Consider the following 23,545-nt stretch of genomic DNA (forward strand, 5'->3'; position numbering starts at 1 on the left):
AAGGCTTGTCTTTTTGCCCAAGTTATGTCTTGTTGGTCCTTCTAAATTTCTTCTAGTGTTCTTACTGCATTTGTTATTAAAAAACAAACCAACAGAAAACCAACTGGTGACGTGCACGTCTTGAGAACAGAAGATGTTGCTGTTTTCATTGTGCTGCTGTGAGATACAGCAGTATAACTAAGCCCATTTACAAGCTGGATGGGTGCTGTAATTTGACTGCTCTGCCTAACACATTTAGCACACAGAATGAACACCCTTCTCAAAGCCACTGTTCACCTGAAGCTGTGAAAGAAACATAGCAGGAGCTGAGCGCACTTGTAAAAGCTTCACCGAGTTTGCAAAGAAGGGACATTTCCCAGTCTTTGTAACCTGTTCCTGCCTGACCAGTCTTTTGAAGGACCAGAGCAAGTAATGTGCATTGTTGCTGTTTGACTGGGATGAATGCCGCCTGGACTTCCCCAGTCTTCCTTTTGATCGCTGTGAACCACACTGACTTCCTATTTTGCTGGCATCCCACTTGATTAGGGCCTCTCGTTCTTTGCATCCAGACTCCATCTTCATAGCACAGACTCTTTGCAAGTGATATCTCGAATATCTCTCTGTGCAGCTGCAGGTCTGAGATGGGCTTGTGGCCGTCACTCTTGAGTTCTGTGCTAGGTTTGCACTGGTTACATGCTCTGTGGTCTTGCCTTGTTGTCATCCCTCAGGACACTGCTGCAAATATTAATCTCCGTTGCTCTACTTACCTCCCAAAATATACGGAGCCCTCTGCAGTCTGCCTCTGCTGTAGCATCCCATTGACCCATCCTGCCGTGTTTTATTGTCCCATCTATATACTTTAAATAGGCCTCTGCTTCCTTGCATGGTTGGGAGCAGCTGCCTGTAGGCAGCTGCCAGTGTAAAGCTAGTCATCTTCCTTCAAGTGCCTCCTGAGAAGGCTTCCGTTGTGATGATTTCTGCAAAGAATTTACCATGGAGTTAAAGAATGCTCTCCAGAGCTATCTGAAAGGCTTGCCAGTGAGCCTAAAAGGCTTGCGTCTTTTGGGCTTTCGTCAGTCTTTTTTTTTTTTTTTCCCCTTCTTTTTTCTCTTTTCCTTTTCTCCTCTAAAATGAGATTGAAGCAAGTGTGTCATCTACAACTCTTCCATTATCTGGGACCCTTGTGTGTTATGAACCTGTACTCACTGGTATTGTAGAGAATATAGACTTGCTGCGGGGAAGGGGGGGAATCTTCTACTCATAAGATGACCAGTCAGTTACCAATACTGCGCTAAAATTACTGACAGGCTTGTGCTACTGCTAATAAGACAAATCGGTCAATAAAAGGGTAGATGTGTGATCCCAGAGGGGAAGGGACACTCTGTCATTCGTTTAGTGGCCAGCCCTGCCTAAACCACAACAACATAGCTTAAAGGAAACCATTTGAGTCTATACCATAAATCTCAGTAAAGCTATTAGTACAGTCATGCCAATGTATCTTTTCTTTTCCTTTGGGATTTTGACCTTTCCTCCTGCTTTATTCCTCCAGATACTTTGCAGATTGGCCCTGAATTAAAAGGGGAGGGAGGGAAGGAGAAAAGATTACTTTTCAGTATTTAATCTGACTGTTGCTCGTTCTGTGAACAGGCAGCCAGTGTGAGGCTGGTGCCTGATGATTCTGTAATTTGCATTTGTAGAAACGGTGTTGAAGTTTGCTGCCTTTCAGATCAGGCCGGGTCTGGTAATGAGAGCTGGGGATGGCGGCCAACAAGCTGAATACCGTTTATCACCACATTGAATCAAACTGTGTACTCAATCGCTTGTTTGAGGTGCCGGGCAAGTGCTCCTGTGAGCAGACCCATGTCCTTACATCTGTAGGTACCGATTTGTAGACCCCAGCGCTGGCCACCTTCTCCAGGCTCCTGTAAGAGCATTGGCATTTCAGAAGGAGCACCCATCTTCTGCCCTGCTTTGAATCTTGGGTAATCAATCAGCTGGTCTTGAATGTTTACAGGACCATCGTTGCTATAGTATCCACACGTATTGCTGTCCTTAATGTGTTTGTCCTCAGGTGGCCACTCTTACCTGTAGAAGCACTGTTGTCCATGTTTTCTTTGTGGAGGGCCAAGTCTATCCTGTGGAGGTCTGTTGGAGAAAAAAAAAAAACCCAGCACAAAATGATGATGCTGTGGCCGCCTAACAGGGACAGCTCTGTGTAGGTCCCTTCTATTCCTTTGTCTGTTAAGGCTGTGCTTCCATTGCTTGCCTGAACTGACTTTGAACCCAGACGCTGGCATGGCAGGCAGTCTTCTGCTGTCTCTCTTTTTTTGTGTACAAATTGGTAGATATCCTACAGAAGGTCAAACAGTTTAGTTAACACTTGCACGGGAAAGGAGTGAAGGAGGAGGATTCCCACGCTTGGTGTGGAAGGGAAAGCTGCTGATAACTTGTTTCTAGTTTTTGAGATCAAGTTTCTTCATGTGTTTGTGTCTTCCCTTTTGTTCTCTCTCAGTGGAAAGGGGGTCTACAGGTGCCCAGGATGTTTGGTTTTCCTCTAGAGCTATGTGGTTTCAAGACCTGAGTAAAGCTGTGTGGGCGTAATGGTGACATCCTGTGGCATGTTACAGCACAAGCTTCGTTCATGCTTGGCCCAGCATTATTTGGGCTGTGTGGGGGTGACCTGTCCCAGTGGAAGACAACCTTCTGTGCTGTAAGTTGTGCCTCAGCTAGGCATCCACACGGGGAAGATTAAATGCAGGATTTAACAGGCTATAGCTAGTGTTGCCCTCTGGGACCTGCTGTTACTCTTGTTGTGATAGGCAGTGCTGTGGGAAGGTTTTTATAGGATGGTAGGAATAAGCGAGTGAGATCCTGTTGGAAGGAGAGAGATGGGGCGAGGCAGCATTGATGTGGATGGGCAGCAACATGGAGACTGTTCCTTCTTTTGCGTAATCACAGGCTACAGGTGGGAAGGCACCTTTAAAGGTCACCTACTCCAATGCCCCTGCTGCGGGCAGGGACATCTTCCACTAAACAGGCTGCTGGCCATGAACATTTCCAGGGATGGGGCAGCCACAGCCTCTCTGGGGAACCTGTTCAAGTGTCTCACCACCCTCATTGTAAAAAAAAAAAAAAAAAAAAAAAAAAAATTATTCCTTCCTTGCATCCAATCTAAACCTACACTGTTTCATTTTAAAACTGTTGCCCCTCGTCCTGTCACTACAGGCCCTGGTAAAATGCTACTCTTCATCTTTCTAATAAGCCCCCTTTTGTATACTGGAAGGCTGCAATAAGGTTTCCCTGGAGCCTTCTCTTCTCCAGGCTGAACAGCCCCAACTCTCTCAGCCTGTCCTCATAGCAGAGGTGCTCCAGCCCTCTGACTGTTTTCGTGGCCCTCCTCTGGACCTGCTCCAGCAGGTCTGTGTCTTTCCTGTGCTGAGAGTTCCAGAGCTGGATGCAGTACTCCAGGTGGGGTCTCACCAGAGCGGAGTAGAGGGGGAGAATCGCCTCCCTCAACCTGCTGGCCACGCTTCTTTTGATGTAACCCAGGACACAATTGGCTTTCTGGGCTGCAAGCACATACTGCCAGCTCGTGTCCAGTTTTTTGTCCACCGGTATCCCCTGATGGCTTGGCTGCTAGGGCCACAGGGCAGAGGAAGAGCTTGAGTGGTTTGTGGGCTGTGTGCCAGAGCTGCACCCAGTGTGAGAGGGCGTGCAGAGAGGGGCGGGGGAGCAGCTCTCCGGCTTTGGAGCACGTCTGACTGACAGCCCACGTGTGGAAGCGGGGAATCCTGTGATGCTATGAGGGCTCCGGATCCCAACGTGCCATGACTTGATGTTGCATCCTCTCCCTGCATCTCTGTTGCTTTATCAAATACATCACATTTCTCTGCAGAGTGAAGGGATGGCAGCTCTCCTCAAAAATGCCGCTTTCCTTTCTCAGCCCAAGAGTCCCTTACACAACTGGAGACTTTGAAGGAAAGAAAAACAACAAAAAAACCAGAACAACCCTGCAGCCTTTAGTACACAAGCAAGAGTGTGAAATCTTGCTTTTCAGACTGTAGGCTGTTCTCTAGGTGATAAAGTTGGAGAAACCTCTTTCTTACAAGCTTATTTATTCCATAACAGCAGAACACAGGATTGCTAATGTTTTTTCTTCAAAAGTATCTGAGTGTGGCTGTTGCTGAGCTCCACTGGCAAGGCAGAAAAACCTGTTATCAAGACACAACTTTCTCTTTTTATGTGGAATTTGACATGTGTTTACCTGGGCCCCGGTAGCCTGGAACAAGTTGACTTTCAAGCAGAACTCTGGCTGTAGGTATGGGAGGGCAGAGTTTTTCTCAAACTGTGTGCTCTTGATGGATTAGCACATTCTCCACAAGGAAGCAGGTGCTGTTCTGTAGCACAGTGTTTGAGTAGCAGAACTTTATTATTTTCATGTGAAAGGTAAAACGCAGGGCTGGAACCAAAGCTGATCTTTCTGCTGTCAAGCTGAGGTGTTGTGACTATTCTGGTAAGGGAAGTTGCAGAGAGGTGCGGGTCCAGCTGTGCTGAGGTTTAGGTGGGATGTCTTCACTGTAGTGGGCTGTATTGCCTTTATGAGGCCAAACGAAGCTGGCAGTGTCTGTGTCTTCATTAGTATTTTTTTTGCCTCTTTCGCAGCAGCTGCCTGAAACTGCTTGTGTCCCTGCTGTTAGGTGGAAGAAAAGATGATATATGTTAACGCACATCAAATATTTAGGCTAATTTTCCTTTTTATTCCTAGTGCAAACGTGCCTGCTGCTACCTAGCAGGCGTAGGCATCCTGTCACCTATAGAGTATTGATTTACTGGGAGGTTAGCAGGGCTGTTGCCTTAGGCACCGTTTCCCACCCCATCGCCAAGTGTTTTTTGTCATCTTGTTCACCGTAACTAATCTAGTCTTCCTCCAGCACTGTCCAAGGATGTGGGTGTGTTTTGGCAGCTTTGTAGAGGTGGGAATGAGAAATAATGGCTTCCTGTGGCTGGAACTGTTACCTCTTGCCTAGCTTTGCAGGAGGGTGTTGGGAGACAGGTAGAACTTGTGTTATACCAGTTTGGTCAGTGATCTGGTGGTAGCATCAGGATTGAGTGTTGGGGATCTATTGTGGGCTTATCACCGTATGCAACTGGCAATGTGACATCCCTACCTTAACCCACAGTCATGTTGGGAGGGCTGGGCAGAGCTAGAGGAACGAACGTGATTCCAATACAAACCTTCTTCCTTCCTCCTCTCTCTCTGTCATAGCTGCCTGCACCTTGCAGAAAACATAGTTCTCTCCCTACTGCTGCTTGGTTTGGAGGGCCGGGAACCATGGCAAGGACCTGGTTAGGTATTTGTGGATTCCCCCATAGCCTGGCCCCAAAAAAAGAGAGAAGTAGTAATGTCTACCTTACAATTATGCCTGTCTTCAACTTGAGATCAGTGCAGGCTGGTATAACTGCTGCCGGTTCCATGTGCAATGTGCAGGAGGGTATCTTGCACTTGGTGATCCAAGTGTGGCTTGATTATTTTTTTTTTTTTTTTAATACATCAGGATTTAATGATGATGTAGTGAACTTTTAAACTCAGGGAACTTGCAAGTTTTTATTGTTTTGAACACTTCAGGTTTATTTTATCTCACGTTTCGTACAGTTGTTAAAGCTGTGGGTGTCTTTTGTCATCATATCCCCATCTGACTTGAAAGAAGAGCAAGTGTTTGCATCTTTGATATGGTTATTGGATTTCATTAGGTGACAGGACTTGAAAGTAAACACTGGGCAGATCTCCAAGTTGCCACGCTCTGGCAGACCTGCAGTTTGGGTACCGTGGAGCTGATCTCCACAAACACAGCTCTGGAAGAATCGGTGTTCCTGCCTCTGCATCTAGAAAAACCCAAAAAACTAAAACCAACCCTCTCTCTCTCCCCTCTCCCCTTAATCTCTTGTCTGGCAGGGAGCAGAGAGGAAAATCAGGGATGAAGAGCGAAAGCAAAGCAAAAGAAAAGGCAAGTGCAGTGACCCCAGCTCTCAGTTGAATGCCTGTAAGTAGAAATTATTCCGTCGGTATTTTAAATATTAGATCTGATTTTGGTTACAAATAACTTGTGCAGTAGAACTCTAAATCAATTTTTATCCCCTATGGAGTAGTGTTTGTTTTAAGCAGTTGCTTATGGAACCATTAATTGTGTTTTGCAACATACTGAGTCAGTTAGGATTTCACGTCTGCCTAGTTCTTCTTGTCCAAGGCAGGATCCTGTTATGTTTTAAATCGTGTGAGTTCTTTAGCAGTTGAAAGGGTGAGTGTGTGACTTTTAGGCACTGCTGGAGACCCTGTGGCAATGGGTGGCAGCAGGTACTGGAGCTGTTCCAAAGTGTTTCCAGGTTGATCCTAAACTTAGGCTTTAACTTACATTAAAAACACGTTTGTAACTGTGCAGCAAGGTGGTGGCAGCCTTGGGACTGAGCCTCCCACCTCCCAGCCTTACGCTTACTCTTCTAGAGCAAAGTGGTCCTTAGTAAATAATTTAAATAGAAGATGTGAAGGCCTCAGCACTCGTAGTACGTAAAGACTGTGGAGCTTCTTCTGGCTGAGCATCTTTCCTTTAACCGCTGCGGATGACTGCAACAGATCCTGTGTTTGGATGACTAGTTATTCACCTGCTTAGAGGAAAAGGTATCTCCCTGCTCTTCCTTTGCACGGGGCAGGTGCGTGCTCTCCCTGGCTCTGCTCAGTGTGCTTGTCAGAGCCGTGCTTTTAACAGTCCAACTGGTTCAACAAGCATGCACCTCATGGCTTGCTGGGCAGGATTTTCCTGACGCAGCAGGTACAGGCTGCTGGAGCAGCTTCAGAAGAAGATTATTAGGGAACCCGTTTGCTCAAGGACAGTTGCAGAAAGGGCTGGGTTTTTGGGCTTTTTCCCAAAGTATGTGGTGTGAAAGGTAGGCTTATGGCACACAGTTAGCATTTCACAAAGGTAGTAGCCCCAACGGCTCCCAGAAGATTACCGCATGCAGCCCTTCGTAATGACTGGAAAGTGCAAACAGTTTCAATACAGATTTCCAGGATCTTATGATGTTACAAAAGCCGCTTTCCAGTGTGAACTTCCTAGGCTTGGGCTTAGCCTGATGTGACCTCTGCTTTCCTGGAAAGTACAATCCATTGCTGTTTTGCTCTTGTGTGGGAAGTTTTTGGTTGCTTTAAGCCATAAGCTATTATACCCACCTCCACGGTCACAAATGCCATGTGTGCATGGACTCATCAACAGCAGAGATAGTTTGTGACTTCTAGACAGTTATTTTCTAAAGGGATTGAGCAATCTTTAAAAAAAAAAAAAAAAGTTTTGCAAGGGAACAAAAAAGTATCTTTTCCACTGGGGATATGAGAAATGTTTTATTTGCAGTTGGTTTGACACAAAAATGAAATGTTTCCGCTTGTTAAAATGAATGGAAATCTTCAGCTGGGGTCAGTTCGATATGAATGTGTCTGAAGTGCATTTTAAGGGACCTCCTGCCTCGCTCTCTCCCAAATGGGTCTTTGTGGGTGAAGTCTGTGCACTTGGTGGCTTGTGTCACGTCAGCTGGTGCATTGTGAGAACCAAAATACTCTGTAGGAAATGATGCTGGTCCTGGAGGGGGATGAACTGGGGTCTGGCAGCTTGAGGTGACCAGGATGAACAAAAATGTAAAATTTGAAAGTGTGGAATAGGAATGTAACTCCAAATGTCACATCTTGCACTAAAAACAGTATTTGTACCACCTCTGAAGTGTGATAGTGCTTCTGTGGTGCTGTCTTTGAGAGGCTCCCAACTGGAACCATGTAGGTTGTCTCTTTGTCTTCTTTCTACCTTTATGGTATGGGAAATCCAGCAACCTTTTGAGGGAACGGATAGGGAAAAGAGGGTCTCGAACTAGGTTTTGCCCTCTGGATGGTTTGCTTGGTACATGGAAGACCTGTGTTTCTTTGTTGGGGTGAGTGGCCAGACCATTCTCCAGGCCAGTTTAATATCTGAACAAAGTCAAGCAGCTCTCTTGGAGAGATGGAGCAAGCACCTACTCCTTTGTGGGGAAAAAAAGCTGTTTCCTTGGGGTCCAGGCCCTCATCTGAGACATAGACAACCCCACTTTAGACTCCTCTGCCACAGGAGCTTCTCCCTTTGACCCTGCCTGCAGAGTGCCCTCGTTCAACAGCATATATGCCTCTTGCCACAGCCCCGTCGGTGTCTTCATTATTCTCTATTCCAATCTGCAGTTTCTGATGTCAAAGTGCCGATGCTTCCCTCACACAAACGTACAGACATCACCGTCTTCAAGCCCTTCATGGATCTAGACACTCAGCCAGTCCTTTTCATTCCTGATGTTCACTTTGCAAATCTTCAGCGTGGGGCTCACGTAAGTAAAGCTCGTGGGTGTGGGGATGAGGAGGGCTATGGGATGTATTTGCAAAAAGCCTAGGATGCTGTGTGTATGTATATACATATGAAATGCCAGAATATCTGCACAGATTCTGTAAACAAATACAGGCTGAGTCTCATGTGAGCAAGAGACATTGCTCCTAGTCACATTGGCTGGAGTTAACTGGGGATGTTTTATGAATAAATTATTTGCCTGTGAACTCCCGCTTCTATTAACCTGAAATAATGTTTCCAAAGCACGTCCAGTTGAGAGTTCATTGAGTGAACTGCAGGCTGGTTTTCTCTTGTAAAATCCATTGTGTTCCTGGTGCGCTGCTGTAGACCTTGGGCTCCTCCAGCCTGCTGCTGCAGGGTGAAAAGCCGTTCTGTGGAACTGGCAAGCGTGTCAGCTCTGTGATCCACTGCCAGAGTGCCCTGCCTTGGTGTTCCTGGAAAGTCCCAGCTGACGGGAAACTGGAAGGGAAAAAATTAGAGTGCAACCAAGTTTCAAAATCTTGAACTTCCCTGTGCTGGGAGTCCTGGCATGCTCTAACAGAATTTAAACCTTACTTTTTAAGAGCATTGCCTAAACTCCTAACAGGGATGGAGAATAAACTTGTATCTGTAAGGCTGACTTTTCCGCGTGTTTTCCTATGAAGGCTCTAGTGCTGAGCTCTCAGAAGACTCTGTGCCACTCCAGATAGAAAGCTAGTTAGCTCTTGTATGTTCCCGCCTCTCTCATTTGAGATCCTTTAATTTCTCTTTATGAAAAGAGGTAAAGAAGATGCTTACTGGCTTTTGGAAGATTGAGACAAAGTGTTGTTTGATGCAGGGTTGAAAGATAATAAGAGGAAACTAATTCTAATTCTGGACAGAAGTGCAAGTATTATTTGTGTATTAAAATGAAGGCCAATGTTTATTGCTTGGACCGAAGCATCTTACTTCCAGTAATGTAGTCATGGCTGGTTCTCTCCTTGACAGCCTTGGTTTCCCTTGTGTCCTGTCAATACATCAGTATGTGCTTACAGCTGAGGTGGGGGGGTGGGCCATCTGCCTGTCCCCTGTGGCTCCCGCCATGGGCTCAGGGGTTCCCTGTCCTTTAACTTGATGCTGTTGGACCTCTGCTCATGCTGGATGCAGCAGAATTGTTGTTCCCATGCCAGTGACTCTTTAACGCAAACAAAGCTGCTGCTAAGTGGCTATTAACAGATAGCACTTAAGCACTTAGAGGGATGGGGGGAGCGTTGGCTGCCAAGACCATGTTAACGCCAGCTAATGGGTCTGTCCTTATGCAACTTTGCTTTGTAGCATTCAGAGCGATTTGTAGTATTTTCCGAAGACCGAGTAACACATAAGGTTCCCACTAGCTAGCTAATTCAGTGTGTGCTTTTCTGCATATGTCAAGAAAATCTCCCTTTTGTTTTAAAAGGTCCTTCCTGTTGCTTCAGAAGAACTGGAGGGTGAAAGGTAAGAGCGGCTGTACTTCAACCTACTGAAGTCTGGCCCTCAGACAGAGGTGTAAGTCGCTGTAATTGTACCGCTGCTGACTTTTTGCCCTGTCGTCGACAGCTCCAACCTAAAGAGAGGAGCCTATATTGGGGAAGAGGACTTTATTGGTACTCCGAATAAAATGGCCAGAATAGAAGAACCAAAAAGAGGTATTGTTTTCTTCTTTCAGAGACTGAATTATTGGATTATTTGTCCATCACGATAGAGAGATGCATCTGAGGTTAAAGAGTTGTTTTAATTTAATTTATTTTGGAGTATACTTTAGCTTGATCTTTCTGGCTTTGAGTAGTAATAGAAAGAGTTGGTATATTAGGATGTAGGTCAGCTCTGCAAATGTTTTACAATGTCAGAATTTCTGGGGTTTTCTGCTGACTCAGAAGCTGGTTGGCTCTGAACCTGTAAGGAAGGAGACTCAGAGGCGGTGAGCAGTTTACCAATCTCCTTGGTGGACTTGGGGGAAGAAAAATCATCATGTAATTCACTACAAAATACTTTGGAAATCTTCTCCAGGACTTTACGCAATGAATGTCAAGAACCAGTTCTGGGTATAAAACTGTTGCATCTGTCACGGTGCCGGAAAATGGGCTGTTCACTGCTGAGAGACAAACTGAGAGAATATTCTGCTTATTTTTAACTCGTTGTCCACTTTTGCAATTTGATGTGGGATTGGATGTTGTTGTGGAAAGAGGTGAGAGATCCCTTTGGAGATGGTGTACTGGATTACCTGCCTAATGACAGCCGTGTGTGGAAGAACCATGACAAAGCTTAAAGGATTAAAAGAGAAGGATTAAACCTGTGATGTGGCGAAGGTTAAGTCTAGCAAGTCTGACCTTAATGGAGCTGCACTTCCGTAGTCTGGATAAACTAGTAAGGAAGGATGGATTTTAGAAAAGGAAATTAGACTTCTTGGGTTTTGTTGTTGCTGTATGCCATAAAATGAGACCCATGGGTTTCTCTCTCCTTTGACTGGTGTATTGTCCGACCTGTGCTGTAACTGAGGGTGCGTGTGCTGTCTTCACTTTTTAAATCTACAGTCCTTTTTTTAAGCCTGCCTTTACCAGAGGAAATCCATCAAGGTGCTGTGCTGTCCCGAGTTCACCTTGTTCAATTAGATATGTCAGTAATAGTTCTGTGTTGCAGGTGTGTCAAAGCTGTGGCTGATGAACCCTTGTAAACAGCCTGCAATACCTAGTCATTAGAAGATGGATTAAAGACAGCAAAGCTGTTGAAGTCCAGGCTTTCTTGCTCTCATGGCTTATTCCTCAGCCTTAATGCAGTTTTGATGAGGCTGATGTTATACACAAGGACTCCCTGCTAGCTTGAGAACGCTAGGGATGCTTACCTAATTGGGTTTCTTATTCTTTCATTGCCCTCCTAGTAGGAGACTAAGTCTGCGTTGTGTGTCAGCTGGGGTGGTATAAGCGTTACTGAAACATGGCAAGGGGTAGGAAGAGAAATGAGACAGCGCAGGAGGAGCAGAGGACTGTACAAATAAATAATTTAAAAATGAGGAGGTGGCCAGGATTGGCTTCACCTGCTGTGGTGGCATGTGTCAAATGATTTTATTGTGCAAGGTCTTGTGGCAGATGACCTGTGAAATACGGATACCCAAGAGTCTCGAAGCTGTGTTTTTTGCGTTCCACTTTTCTGAGTCTCAAATACAACCTTTTTCTTTCAAGTAATAGAGAAAATAGCAAATAGTGAAAAATTTAAAAGTATTTTGACAATAAAGATGTTTGAGCACACAGTATTTCTGTGTGCAAGAAGTATGTTTCGAGCTAACCTAGCTGTGGGTGACTTTTTTGCAGTCTTCCATGTATATTGAATATATGGGTGTGTATATATATCTCTTCATGAGCTCCTCAATGTATATTATTCAGTACCTAGCCATTATCATATACAGATTGTTCTTGAGGAGTAATTATGTAGTAAATTCCTCTCTCCGATTTGCTTTTCAGTGTTGCTGTATGTCCGAAAAGAGTCAGAGGAAGTCTTTGACGCGCTAATGTTAAAGACACCGTCTCTGAAAGGTCTAATGGAAGCGGTAAGTAATATAGCTGTTTAATAGTCCTTGCCACAAGTTTGAGGAAAAATCGAGTGTAGTCCCTTGCTATCCAGTCCTTATGCACTGGACAATCAGGAGCTAGACTCTCAATTGCAGCTTATGTCCACATATTCCTGCTCTTCTGGATAAGAAGCGTAACGCAGATTTCCTTTCAATAACACGGCAATTAATGTAAACAATACTTTAATTTATTATTAAAGGACTTCAGGAAGTTTCCCTTTTGAGTGTCTTACTCCACGTTTGTGGGGTCTGGGTGTAAGAAGGTGTTTCTCGACCTTCCTGAAAATCCAGGTGTGTCACGCTTGATGACTGGAGACCCGAGATAGTTCCAAAATAACAGGCACAGCTGGAGAAAGCACCTTCTAGGCTCCTCTCTAATGCAGGCTCTGCTTTGGCCAAGCTGCAGAAGCAGCTGTGTAGGTCTCTTCTAGCTGCATCAAAAAACAATCAACAGACTCCCACTGTGGGTGTCCCTCATGTCAGAGAGGGTGTTTTAATTAGAAGATGGAGTGAATTCCAGAATGCGTTCAGTGGTTTGGGTTTATTTCAGTCTTTCAAAGCCTTGTTTGGGGGCCCCCCCTCCCCTTTCATAACTTGCTTATGAAGAGAGGTCCGTGCCCCAGCTTCTGAGTGTGCTTGAAGACTTTTATATATCTGTGCACGCGGGCGTGAAATTGCTCTCTGGTGCTTGACTTCCAAAGTAGCTTTCTACTACCCCTGCTGCAGTGCTGCAAAGGAAGTACAGAGCTTAACTCTGAGGAATGGTGTAATGTTTGGCACAAGCTCAAAACTGACGTTTCTGGCTGCCTCTTTGTGACTAATGCCTTGTCGAAGCTCAGAGTACAGAGGCTTCGGGGCTGTACAGCCAGCTCCTGCTGTTAGCTTTGGGGCCCAGAGATGGTTCTGTAACCTGAAGTTCCCTCTTCTGGCTGTGGGGCTTTGCCAGCACAGGCAGGCTGGAGACGGAGGCTAATTGCGGGGGAAGTGAAGGCTATGAAGTCCTCTCCTACCTCGTGATCCTGAAGTGAAGTTGCGCCTTTGTTGTTTCACTTCTTAAAGCAAGGAACCAAGAGCTCACAACTGTGTCTTAGAGGAAAACCCCCTGTGCCTTTGCATCCTGAAATGGCATATCAGTTTTGTACTTGCTGTCAGTGTGATAAGAACAATTTGCCAAACTAAACGAGGCTTCAGTTGCTGACCTCATGGCTTTCTGGAGGTTCACAGGATGAACTGCCGTGGTTAGTGGCTGTGGTTTCATGCTGAGGTCACCCTCCTGGCTAAGGGGGGCATTCCTGATCAGCTCCTGTCCTTAGCAGCAGGGGTCTTCGCTCTCTTGCGGTTTTTTTTCCTGTGCCAGCTCTGTGATGACTAGCTTTCACCTGATCCATCAGACACTGAATTTAGAAATGGTTTTCTGTATGCTAAGCGAACAGAGAGCCAAGAGAGGATGAGAACCAGGCTGAGGGGTGGGGTTTTTTTCTGCATGGGCTTTTTGTTGTGGGAGCAGGAGGGTGCTTTTTGAGAAGTCAGTGGCCAAGTTTAGAACACGATTAAATGTTTTGCACAGAAGTTGGCAGACTGCAGAAGAGGGGTTCTCACTGGTAGTCTTATGCTGCAGTTCAGGATTTAGTATTGCCTTTATGGGGCAGAGCGGGTGTTTGGATTTGCAGACCTTTTATTGTTCCTTTCTGTAAAATCGTAAGTGGAGGGCAGTGCCAGCAGTCTCCTTGCTTCACAAATGCTTTTTTTTCTTCTTTTGTTCTAGATATCTGACAAGTATGACGTTCCTTTTGATAAAATAGGAAAAATCTTCAAAAAATGTAAAAAAGGGTGAGTATGCAACTGTCTGAGAACATGAACTCCTCTTTTCAAACTTGTAGGCAAATCTGCTTTGTAATTCCTCCGTGCACTGTGCAACGCAAATGCCATTTGCGGGTGGGTGGGTGTGGATGCCATGTACTAATCCTATTGCAATGTCATTCATAGAAGACCGGAAAGGCACTATAGAAATAGGTAGTCTGACTTCACTAATTTTCTTGTTGTTTTTTTTCTCTCTAAAGTCACTTTGGTGTCTTAGCCCCTTCCCCAAAGCCCCTCTGGCTGGCAAAATACATCCCTTAATCACCTTTGGAATGTAGTTTAAAGGCTTGTGTTTTCATAGCAGAATTAACACACTGGAATAACTGCAAAAGGTTTGAATTGGTGGTAGTTAAACCACTGCTAAGGACAGCTTTGTGTGTGTGTGTGTGTATGCGTGTGCGCCGCATTCATGTGCGTGTGCGCACCCACAAACACACAAGTATTTCACTGTTGTAGCAAATGAAATGAGTGGCCAGGCGTTGGCTGTTTCTTCCCCACAAGCTCTATAGGGTTTTGTGATGGTTGTTTATAGCTGTCAAACAAACCAGTTCAGAGCCCCAAGGTTGCCCAGGTGTTTGCAGCTTCAGAAGGTTTTCCACCAGTTCTGAGATCTCCCTCCCTTCCTGGCCCGGGAGCCTGAGTTAACCCTTTCATTCAGATCCTAGAAATGTGGCTGCAAGCCTTGATGGCAGGATTGTGTAAAAACAGCTAGATCTGCAATAGGAAGCCATGCGTCAGAGAGAGGTGAGCAGGGATCTTGCGTTACTGCCGGACAGTCCAGGCTTTCTGAGATTTGAGGGCACCTTTGCTATCTTTGGCATTTAGAAAGGTAACATTTCCCTGACTTATTTTATTTTTCCAGAATTCTGGTCAACATGGACGATAACATTGTGAAACACTATTCTAATGAAGATACCTTCCAGTTGCAGATTGAAGAAGTTGGAGGATCTTACAAGCTCACTCTCACTGAGATCTAAGATCATGGATCCTCTGTGGATTTTAAACAAAGGTCTCAAGTGAACATTTTCCCATAATTTAGGATGTTGGGCAAAACACTAATCACCTTCTCCAGAAGAAAGCCAGGCGTTGACTTGTTCTGGGGAGCAGAGCAGTGTTTTAGCTTAATACATTTGTGTTTCTGTTCTTTCCAAAGAACATTGCAATGCTCATGACCTTATTTGCACTTGAAATGAGTGAGCAAAGATCAGTGATTAAATAGAGAGCATGTATAAAACATTAGTAAATACGGGAGGGGAAACCCCCTGGAAAGGTGGCCTTTTAGAGTGGTGATATCTTATTTATCTATTCAGTATCCATGTTTGAGCCCGTTATCAGCTAATACCGTTTTATTGGACTGTTTTCTGCTAAGTAGAGCTGCAAAACTACTAATTGATACTAGTAGGAATTGCGTGCAGGTTGGAGAAAAGTCTTTATAATGTTTACTCTTGAACAGGGGCAGACTACTGAAATCACTTGTGTCATTTGGGGGGAATGTAAAACTGCCTTGCTTATGAAGAACTCGCCTTAGTAACTGTGTGAACTCTCATCAGATGAAGCTATATTGTATATAAGTGCAATATATTTTTGAAGGTTTGTAAATGTGTACATACAAGTGATATATAATATATATAAAATACGGTGTTCTGTATATACCGTGAATATATGCAATGAAGCCCATCTAAAAGGATGCCATATACAGAGAAAACAGATATTTAATGTAACTATTTAAAAACGGACAAACCCTTAACACGCACCAAAGGTGAGCACACATTTGTACGTTCATAGAAGGCACAAGAGACCTGCTTGTTTAACATGGATCTTCCTACATGGAAGGAAAAAGGTTCCGGCTCTCTCCTAAGCCCTCCCGCCCAGCAAGGCGACAGCAATCCTGGCTTCTCTGATAAACTGCCAGTTTGAGCCCCACAAAGTCTGCGCGCTGCTGCCCTGAGAGGTAATTTGGGACAAGTCTGAGGGTTGGGTTCCAAGAGGAGCTGAGCAGATGTAGTTTCCTTGAAGTCTCACTTCTGGGGGTCAGGAAGAAGGTCTCCTGGAGGGTAGGTTGGTTGATTTGTTTGTTCGTTTGTGTTTTTGTAGCAATGTACTTCAGGCTCAGCTGAATGCTGCCCACTACAGCAGCTCAGGCTGGATGGGCTCCTGCGTCAGAGAGAGCTTGCAAGGTCCTAGGATGTTGACAGCTGGAAGCGCACAGGCAGGGCTTTTGAGAGAGGAAGGCAGCATCCCGGCTCAGCAGGCCGAGCGTTAGCGCGGACTAAGGGCTGCAATCAGGTTAGGCATTCCTGGTGTGCGTCCATTGCTGGGCACTGACCCATTGCTGAGGTGGGGAGACCAAACAGGGGCAGCTGGTAGCAGGCGTCCTGAGCCTAGCCCCAGCTGGGAGTGCCAGACACCTCCAAAAAATACTGCTCTGCAGTAGATTGTACAGTATTTACTCATCGCGTGCATGTGCTTATGAAGGAAAGGCACCCTTTAGTTAGTAGCGAGGAACATTTAAACAGCAGCACCTGGCTCTAACGCGAAACCTGTGTTACAGGGTGAGCAGATGAGTGTGAGTACCAGGTCCAGTGTCACCCGGTGCTTTTGTTAGGGATCTGGATAATGAAAGAGACATTTATAACATTTTCAGACAGCACAAAGCTGGGAAGAGCTGCAGGTGCATCACCTGGGACATGAAGGTCAATCTGGATAGGCTGGAGAAATAGTCTGGAAAAGTAGGGTATGATTCTACTTAACGGCTAACGATTCTACTTAATGGTTAACAGATCCTAACCGAATGTTGTTCAGCTGTGTCATGTTGCTGTTTGGAAGAGGGAGGTAAATGCCATGTTGAGTTGATAAACAGGAGCATGACCTGCGAGAAATGAGACCCGCCTTTTGCTCTACTTGGCATCGCCGAGGCCTCCGCTGGAGCACTGTGCCCTGTGCTGAGCCTGGCCTTTCCAGCAGAGCCTGGTCCTATCCCATGTCCCAGAGAGAACAGACTGCCCCGTCCTCCAGGCAGAGCTCGTGGCTTGCGAGGAGGAAGGATTGGATGAGTTGCCTGGTGAAGGGCCGTCTTCAGAAGAGAAGGTTTAGGGGAGCAGCCTCCCAACACATGAAGGTGTTCTCCTGGTCAATCGCAAGTGCAGTGAGAAGTAGTGGGTGTAAATTGCAGAAATTCAGGTTAGGTGTCGAGGTGATTTTCCCCAGTGAGAAGAGCAGTTTGCCCAGGGGGGCGGTGGAGTTTGGCGTTGAAGGTCTTTATAGCCAGGCGGGGTGGACATAGCTCTGGACTGTCACAGGTATATTTGATTCTCCTTTGGTGCTGAGACTAGGTGACCACTTGAAGTCCCTCCCCACTATATTTTTTAATGATTTACATGAAATATAGTATTTTGAGATTTGTGTTGGACCAGTCCCGAGCTGGTTCATAGACTGCTCCATTCCCCCCTCCCTCCTCCTCCTCCATTGATGGGCCCCACAGGGGCTTGTCAGCGCTCTGGGCACCGCATGGTCCCCTCTCGCTCTGTGGCTGGAGTCGAGCAAATTCCACGTGGATGCATCTGTGACTGTGGGCAGGTGGATGGAGCCCGTTGGCCTTGAAGCCAAAGGAGAGAGGCCGGCATGGAGCACGGCGCTGAAGAGACTTGGCCAACACATGTCACCCCGTAGAGGAATCCACCACCTGCAGAGCAGCCACGGGACTCGTACCCAGCCGACTGACTCGCCGCTTGGGCTTCCCTTCACCAGTCACGGGGAATAATGTTACTATGGCAAGGGAATTTTTTTTCTAAACCTGATATATAGAATACGTATATATTTACACATTTTTATTGAAAATGGAAGTTTTATTACAGAAACTCAGTCTAGGGTCAGGGAAGTAGATTTAGAGTCTCTATAGAGGTAGGATTGACATGAACGTTATTTCTTTTTACTGCTTAATGAAGTATGTGAACTAAATCTGACGATTGTTTTCCACTATAAGATATTCTGGGACACGGGTCTTATAACAGTAGCAGCAATGTCATGTATGTTTTATGAAACTGATTTTTTTGGTTTTGCCTGCTGTTTTTTAATTGAAAAATGTATTTTAAACCAAGCTATTAAATTTTATATGTTCATTTCTAACGATGAGTCTTTTATCTAGTAAACGCATCTGCCCTTCCCCCCCCCCTTTTTTTTTTTTTGACAGGGGATCTATAAAACAAAACTTTGGTGACTGTTTAGTAGTTTCTCCTACTCGCAGAAGGAAATAATCCCAATGCCAGCCCTGCTGTTATTCCCACATGAGTTAGTCCCGTTCTCATTCCCTGCCTGATTTCAACCAGCCTCATTCATTTTTGAGCGTGGGGAAGCCGTGTAGCGTCGTGTCCGGGAAGGACGCTTTCCTCTGGCAGTAAAACAAAACGGAAAGGCCCTCGGTGAGCTCAGGTGCGCCGTGGGTGATGCCTGAAGGTCTCTGCTGGGGGTCGAACAAAAGCATCGTGGGCGCTGCCACCTTGTGCCCCGCTGTTGCTCTGGTGTCTGGAGAGGTGTTCGCCGCCTCCTCTTCGCCATTAGAAAATGTCTCGACAAGCCTTTGCTCTAGCTGCCTCCCCAGCCCCCGCAGCGGTGGCGGGGTGCTGCCCTGGGGCAGCGTCGGTGCCCACACCCTCCCAATGGCTGGGCTTGCACCAGCGTGTCCGGGGAACAACGTGGGAGGCAGAAGAATTTTGGGCTTAGAAAAATGGCAGGTAACTATTTATTTATTCATTTATTTCTAGTTCTGATGCGGGCTGTGCTCGCAGTTTGTGTCCCAGAGGTAGGGTGATGCTGCAGGACGTCGCCCAGCCAGTCCTGGGGTGCCCTGGGTGAGGCCGAGTGTCATCTCCACCCAGCTTGGTGCCCGCTGAAAGGCTGAGCGGAGTTTAGCAAAGCCTGGACAGTGGGTTTGTGGCGTGGTGTCCCTCTCGGAGCAAACCTCAGCGTGGGGATGGATCCGCTGTGAAACGGCAGCGGTGCCACTGCCCCTTTGGGCGTGTGATAGCTTCCTCTTCCCAGGCCTTTACGCGGTGTCTGTGTGTGTGCCTACGCCGTCCCTCCTTCCTCCTCCTGCCGCCCCGTCGGCCCTTTGCTGTTCATCTCGTGAATTTAAAGACTGTTTTCAAGCAGCCCTTACCCGTGGCGGAGCATCAGTGGGGGAAAGGTGGATTTCCCAAAGATGCAGCTTTGAACTCCCAAGTCAGGCAGCCTTATAGGGTTGATCCCTGCAGCTTCCCTGGGGCGTGACTGGGGCCTCTAATCACAAACTTTTAGTTAAGCTTTTTAAGATCCGATCTTTTTTTGTGTGGGAAAGCTGAATTCTGCAGCTTATTCAAGAATCTTTTCTCTATGCAAATTAACTGCAGGAGCTTTTTCTCAAGGCTTTGCAAGAACGTGGAGCTTACATGCTCCTCAGTTGGGTTGGTTTGTTATTTTAGATTATTTGATTTATTATGATGATTAAATTTTTAAATATTAGACAATATCTTGATGACCCCTCAACTCTAATAAAAAAAAAAAAAAGAGTAGTTATAACTTGTTTTGCTGTTTTTCCTTGGACTACCCTGCTACACCACCAGTGCTCTTTGCTGGGCACCTTTCCCGTAGTTCACGATGCTGCAGAAGGGATATTTTGGCTTTTTTTTTCTTCTGGGCTGGTTTCCCCAGCTGCTGCGGCCGGGGCGTTTGCAGGGTTTTTGGTGCATCTTGCAGTTTCTTGTTTGCGCAGGACAATGCTCCGTCGCCCCATCGACCCGTTTGCCTGCGCGCACAGCTGGGGGGTGGATGGCATGCCCGCTGCATTAAACCTTGTTTATTTTGCTACCCTTCCAGCGTGGCCACGCTGCAGGTGCGTGCGCAAATAGCAGCTGGTGACCCGTGTCAGTGGCGTGGCACTTGGCGTGCTCCCGTTTCAGCGCTGGTTGGCAGGTCAGTCACCGCCGCCGTGGTTCGAGGGGTGGGAAGCACAGTCCGGGCAGAGGAAAGGTGCGTGACTGAGCCTGGCAGCAGCTCTGGAAAGTGGGAAGGTGGTGGAAAAGTGCTTGTACCTCTCAGGGATGCGATGCCCGGAGGCGAGGGACAACACTGGAGGGATGGTGGAGCCTGGTGCGTGGGTGGCTGCTGCCACCAGGCTGGAAAAGATAATGTAAATTGGAGTGAAATCTGGAGCGGTGGTGAAAGGTGGGCGGATTGAGTCCTGGGTTCCCCAGCACCAGGAAAATCAACTCCTGGGGTTCTCCAGTGCCTGGCGGAGCTGGACGGAGCCCTGGCCAGGCAGTGCTGCCCCTGCCAACCCGCTGAGTCTGTGGCCCTGTTTCTGGGGCCTTTAATTCTGTCATGATAAGGTTTGCTTGATTTTTTTTTTTTTCCTTAAATAATTACACGAGCTTTGCAAACATTAGTAAGCAAATAAAGTAAAAATGATTGCTCAGTGGTCAGCTCTGTGTCCATGTCTCCGTAGTCTCTGCCCTGTGACTCTTCTCACTTGAAATACTTTGCTTTGAGCCCGTCAGCCCGCACTGGCCAAGGGATTTCGGGGGGGCGCAGTGACGGGTCCCCCCTTTTGTGGGTGTTGAGCCCCAAAACGGCCCTTGCTCTCCCGCTTGCTTCTGCTCTGTGCACTTAAATAAGAGCTTGGGCTGCAGGCGAGAGGCTGGTCGAGACTCGCCGTGCACGAAGCCCGAGGTCGGGATAAGGTGTGAGACAAAAGGAGACAATTATAAAAGCAGTGATGGCAAGCTAAAAAAAAATAATCTGTTGCTGCTTAAATCACCCTTGCCTTCCAATTCCTGTATGCTTGGGGTTAATGATGCTGTTCAATGACATCAAATTTTTGTGTTCAGCCTGGAGAAAAGGAGGCTGAGGGGAGACCTTCTCGCTCTCTACAACTCCCTGAAAGGAGGCTGTAGAGAGGTGGGGGTCGGTCTCTTCTCCCAAGTAACAGGCGATAGGACAAGAGGAAACGGCCTCAAGTTGCGCCAGGGGAGGTTTAGGATGGATATTGGGAAAAATGTTTACACCGAAAGGGTTATTTAAGCATTGGAAGAGGCTGCCCGGGGCAGTGGTTGAGTCCCCATCCCTGGTGGTGTTTAAAAGGGGTAGATGTAGTGCTTGGAGACATAGTTGGAGACATAACCCCATGCACCAGTACAGGTTGGGGGCTGACCTGCTGGAGCAGCTCAGTGGAAAGAGACCTGGGAGTCCTGGTGGACAACAGGATGACCATGAGCCAGCAATGTGCCCTTGTGGCCAGAAAGGCCAATGGCATCCTGGGGTGCATCAAGAAGAGTGTGGCCAGCAGGTCGAGGGAGGTCATCCTCCCCCTCTACTCTGCCTTGGTGAGGCCACACCTGGAGTACTGTGTCCAGTTCTGGGCTCCCCGGTTCAAGAAGGACAGGGAACTGCTGGAGAGGGTGCAGCAAAGGGCTACCAAGATGATTAGGGGACTGGAACACCTCTCTTATGAGGAAAGGCTGAGGGATTTGGGTCTCTTCAGTCTGGAAAAAAGACAGCTGAGGGAGGACCTTATCAACACTTATAAATACTTAAAGGGTGGGTGTCGGGAGGATGGGGCCAGGCTCTTTTCAGTGGTGCCCAGGGACAGGACAACATGTAACGGGCACAAACTTGAGCGTAGGAAGTTCCATCTAAATATGAGGAGGAACTTCTTTCCTTTGAGGGTGGCAGAGCACTGGCACAGGCTGCCCAGAGAGGTGGTGGAGTCTCCGTCTCTGGAGACATTCAAAACCCGCCTGGATGCGTTCCTGTGCAACCTGCTGTAGGTGACCCTGCTCTGGCAGGGGGGTTGGACCAGATGATCTCCAGAGGTCCCTTCCAACCCTTGATTCTATGATAGTTTAGATTAGTGATGGTTTTTGTCAGAGTTAGGTTGATGGTTGGATTAGATGATCTGAAAGGCCCCTTCCAACCTAAGCAATTCCATGATTCAATATTTAATTTCTTGGCAGAATTTCCCCCCGCCGCCCCACTTTGAAAAGCCTCCCTCTCTGATCCTTGAGGTTTTTTTCACGCTGCGTTACACGCGCCCATCACCCCGCTGTTGTTTTGCTCCAAAGGTGCATCGTGAGGCTTTTACGAAGCATATTCGAGCTCCCTGACAACGGCGCTCGGGCGGATGTAATGCGGCGTGACAGGCTGTGTGAATGCCATAAAGGACAAAGACGGCAGGTGGAAATCTGTCCTGGCGCTGGGATTTCATGCCCAGGTGAAGGGAGGAGGAGGACCTGGCCTGGGACTGATAGAGTTGGAGACAAAGTAAGCTCTGAGCCAGCCAAGTCCGTCTTTGCTCTGAAATTGAAGCACAAACCTCCGAGTTAAGGGCAGGGCATTCACAGCTCAGCTTATTTTGGTCAATCTTTGTGGAGCAGAAGGAGCTGCGGGCACGGGCTCAGTTTGACCATGAGGTTGGGAATTATTGGGTGTGTGGGGAAGGTTTTGGGGTGAAAGCAGCGTTTCTACCCAGTCTGTGGCCTTTCCCATCCAGCAGAGCTGTGAATGTTCATCCTCGGGCGGCTCTTCACAGGGTCACCACATGGTTGAGGTTGGGAGAGACCTCAGCAGGTCATCTGGTCCAACCTCCCTGCTCAAGCAGGGCCACGCAGAGCCAGTTGCCCAGCACTGTGTCCAGACAGCTTCCGAAACCTTCCAAGGATGGAGACTCCACGACCACCCTGGGCAACCTGCGCCAGTGCTGGGTCACCCTCACAGTGAAAAAGTGTTTCCTGATGTTTGGAAACTGCTCCTGTGTTTCAGTTCGTGCCTCTTGCCTTGTGAAGGTGTGTGGTGGGTCTCCTGGAGGAAACCGTGCCAAGAGTTCAGGGAGATGAAGCGGTGATTTTGTTATAAATATGAAAATAAAATGGTACCTACTGCTATCGGGGTGTCTCAGAGAGAAGAGCGGAGAACAGGATGGTGAGAACAGCTGGGGCTGAGGCTTGCGCCTAAGTGGGAGGTGAGACGAGGAAGGGCTTCACCCTTCCTCACGGGTGGGACAAGAGGCTTGGGGGTGGGATGCAAGGAGAGGACCAGCAGCTGGATGGCCATGCTGGGTATTGGCGTTACAGCTCCGTGCCCAGACACGGTGCTGCGAGCCCTGCAGCCCCATCTCATACGTGTCCTGGCAGCCTCAGAGGCTCAAGTCCCATGCAGCCCATCGGTGCCTCTTCAGCAAGCCTCAGCCGAGTGCGAGGAGGTCTTGCTGTGCCCGGGAGCGGTCGGTTCTTTCTAATGGAAAGCACAATCAGATTTTACAGGGAAGGAGGCAGATACAGTGTGAAAGCTGAGGGGACAGAAAACCTGTAGCAGGAAGAAGGTGGCTGAAGCTCCTTCAGCTTGAAAGCCCTGGGAACACGTTGACTAGCAAAGCCCTGCAATGGGCCAGCAGGGCAGGAAAGCATCAAATATTTCACCTACTCTGCAGAGGAGGAAAGTCAGACCCTTGGGCATACTGGGGATGACAACTGGTGTACGAAATGTGTATTTTTGGCATTAGACAGTCTCCTGCCTTTCTACCCATCAGGTGTGTTGGAGGGACCTAAAGAGCCTAAAGAATGCACGCGGAGCAGTTGTGGATCCTGGCTCTAAGACTTGGGTGAAGTGAGGCATCCCGGAGGAGGCAGCATCCTGGCCGGCTCTGCTGGGTTGTAGCCCGGTAGCCCCAGCATGTGCCTGGACCTCGGTCCCCAGAGCTACAGCACCCCCTGAG

At 47.4% G+C, this 23,545-nt stretch overlaps 1 protein-coding gene across 2 annotated transcripts in view; it reads left to right on the top strand.

The window, feature by feature from the left end:
• Nucleotides 1–18,183, top strand: part of GRHL1 (grainyhead like transcription factor 1) — a 44,268-nt gene extending 26,085 nt beyond the window's left edge. For both annotated transcript variants that reach the window (XM_074581824.1, XM_074581825.1), the window contains exons 10-16: nucleotides 5,933–6,020; nucleotides 8,228–8,367; nucleotides 9,799–9,836; nucleotides 9,939–10,027; nucleotides 11,837–11,922; nucleotides 13,709–13,773; nucleotides 14,666–18,183. In XM_074581824.1, coding sequence (XP_074437925.1) covers nucleotides 5,933–6,020; nucleotides 8,228–8,367; nucleotides 9,799–9,836; nucleotides 9,939–10,027; nucleotides 11,837–11,922; nucleotides 13,709–13,773; nucleotides 14,666–14,780 — 621 coding nt within the window. In that variant the 3' untranslated portion in view covers nucleotides 14,781–18,183. The remainder of the gene's footprint in view (nucleotides 1–5,932; nucleotides 6,021–8,227; nucleotides 8,368–9,798; nucleotides 9,837–9,938; nucleotides 10,028–11,836; nucleotides 11,923–13,708; nucleotides 13,774–14,665) is intronic.
• Nucleotides 18,184–23,545: the final 5,362 nt, after the last annotated feature.

The sequence above is a fragment of the Larus michahellis genome, chromosome 3 (assembly GCF_964199755.1).
Source record: "Larus michahellis chromosome 3, bLarMic1.1, whole genome shotgun sequence".
In the NCBI taxonomy this organism is placed as follows: domain Eukaryota; kingdom Metazoa; phylum Chordata; class Aves; order Charadriiformes; family Laridae; genus Larus; species Larus michahellis.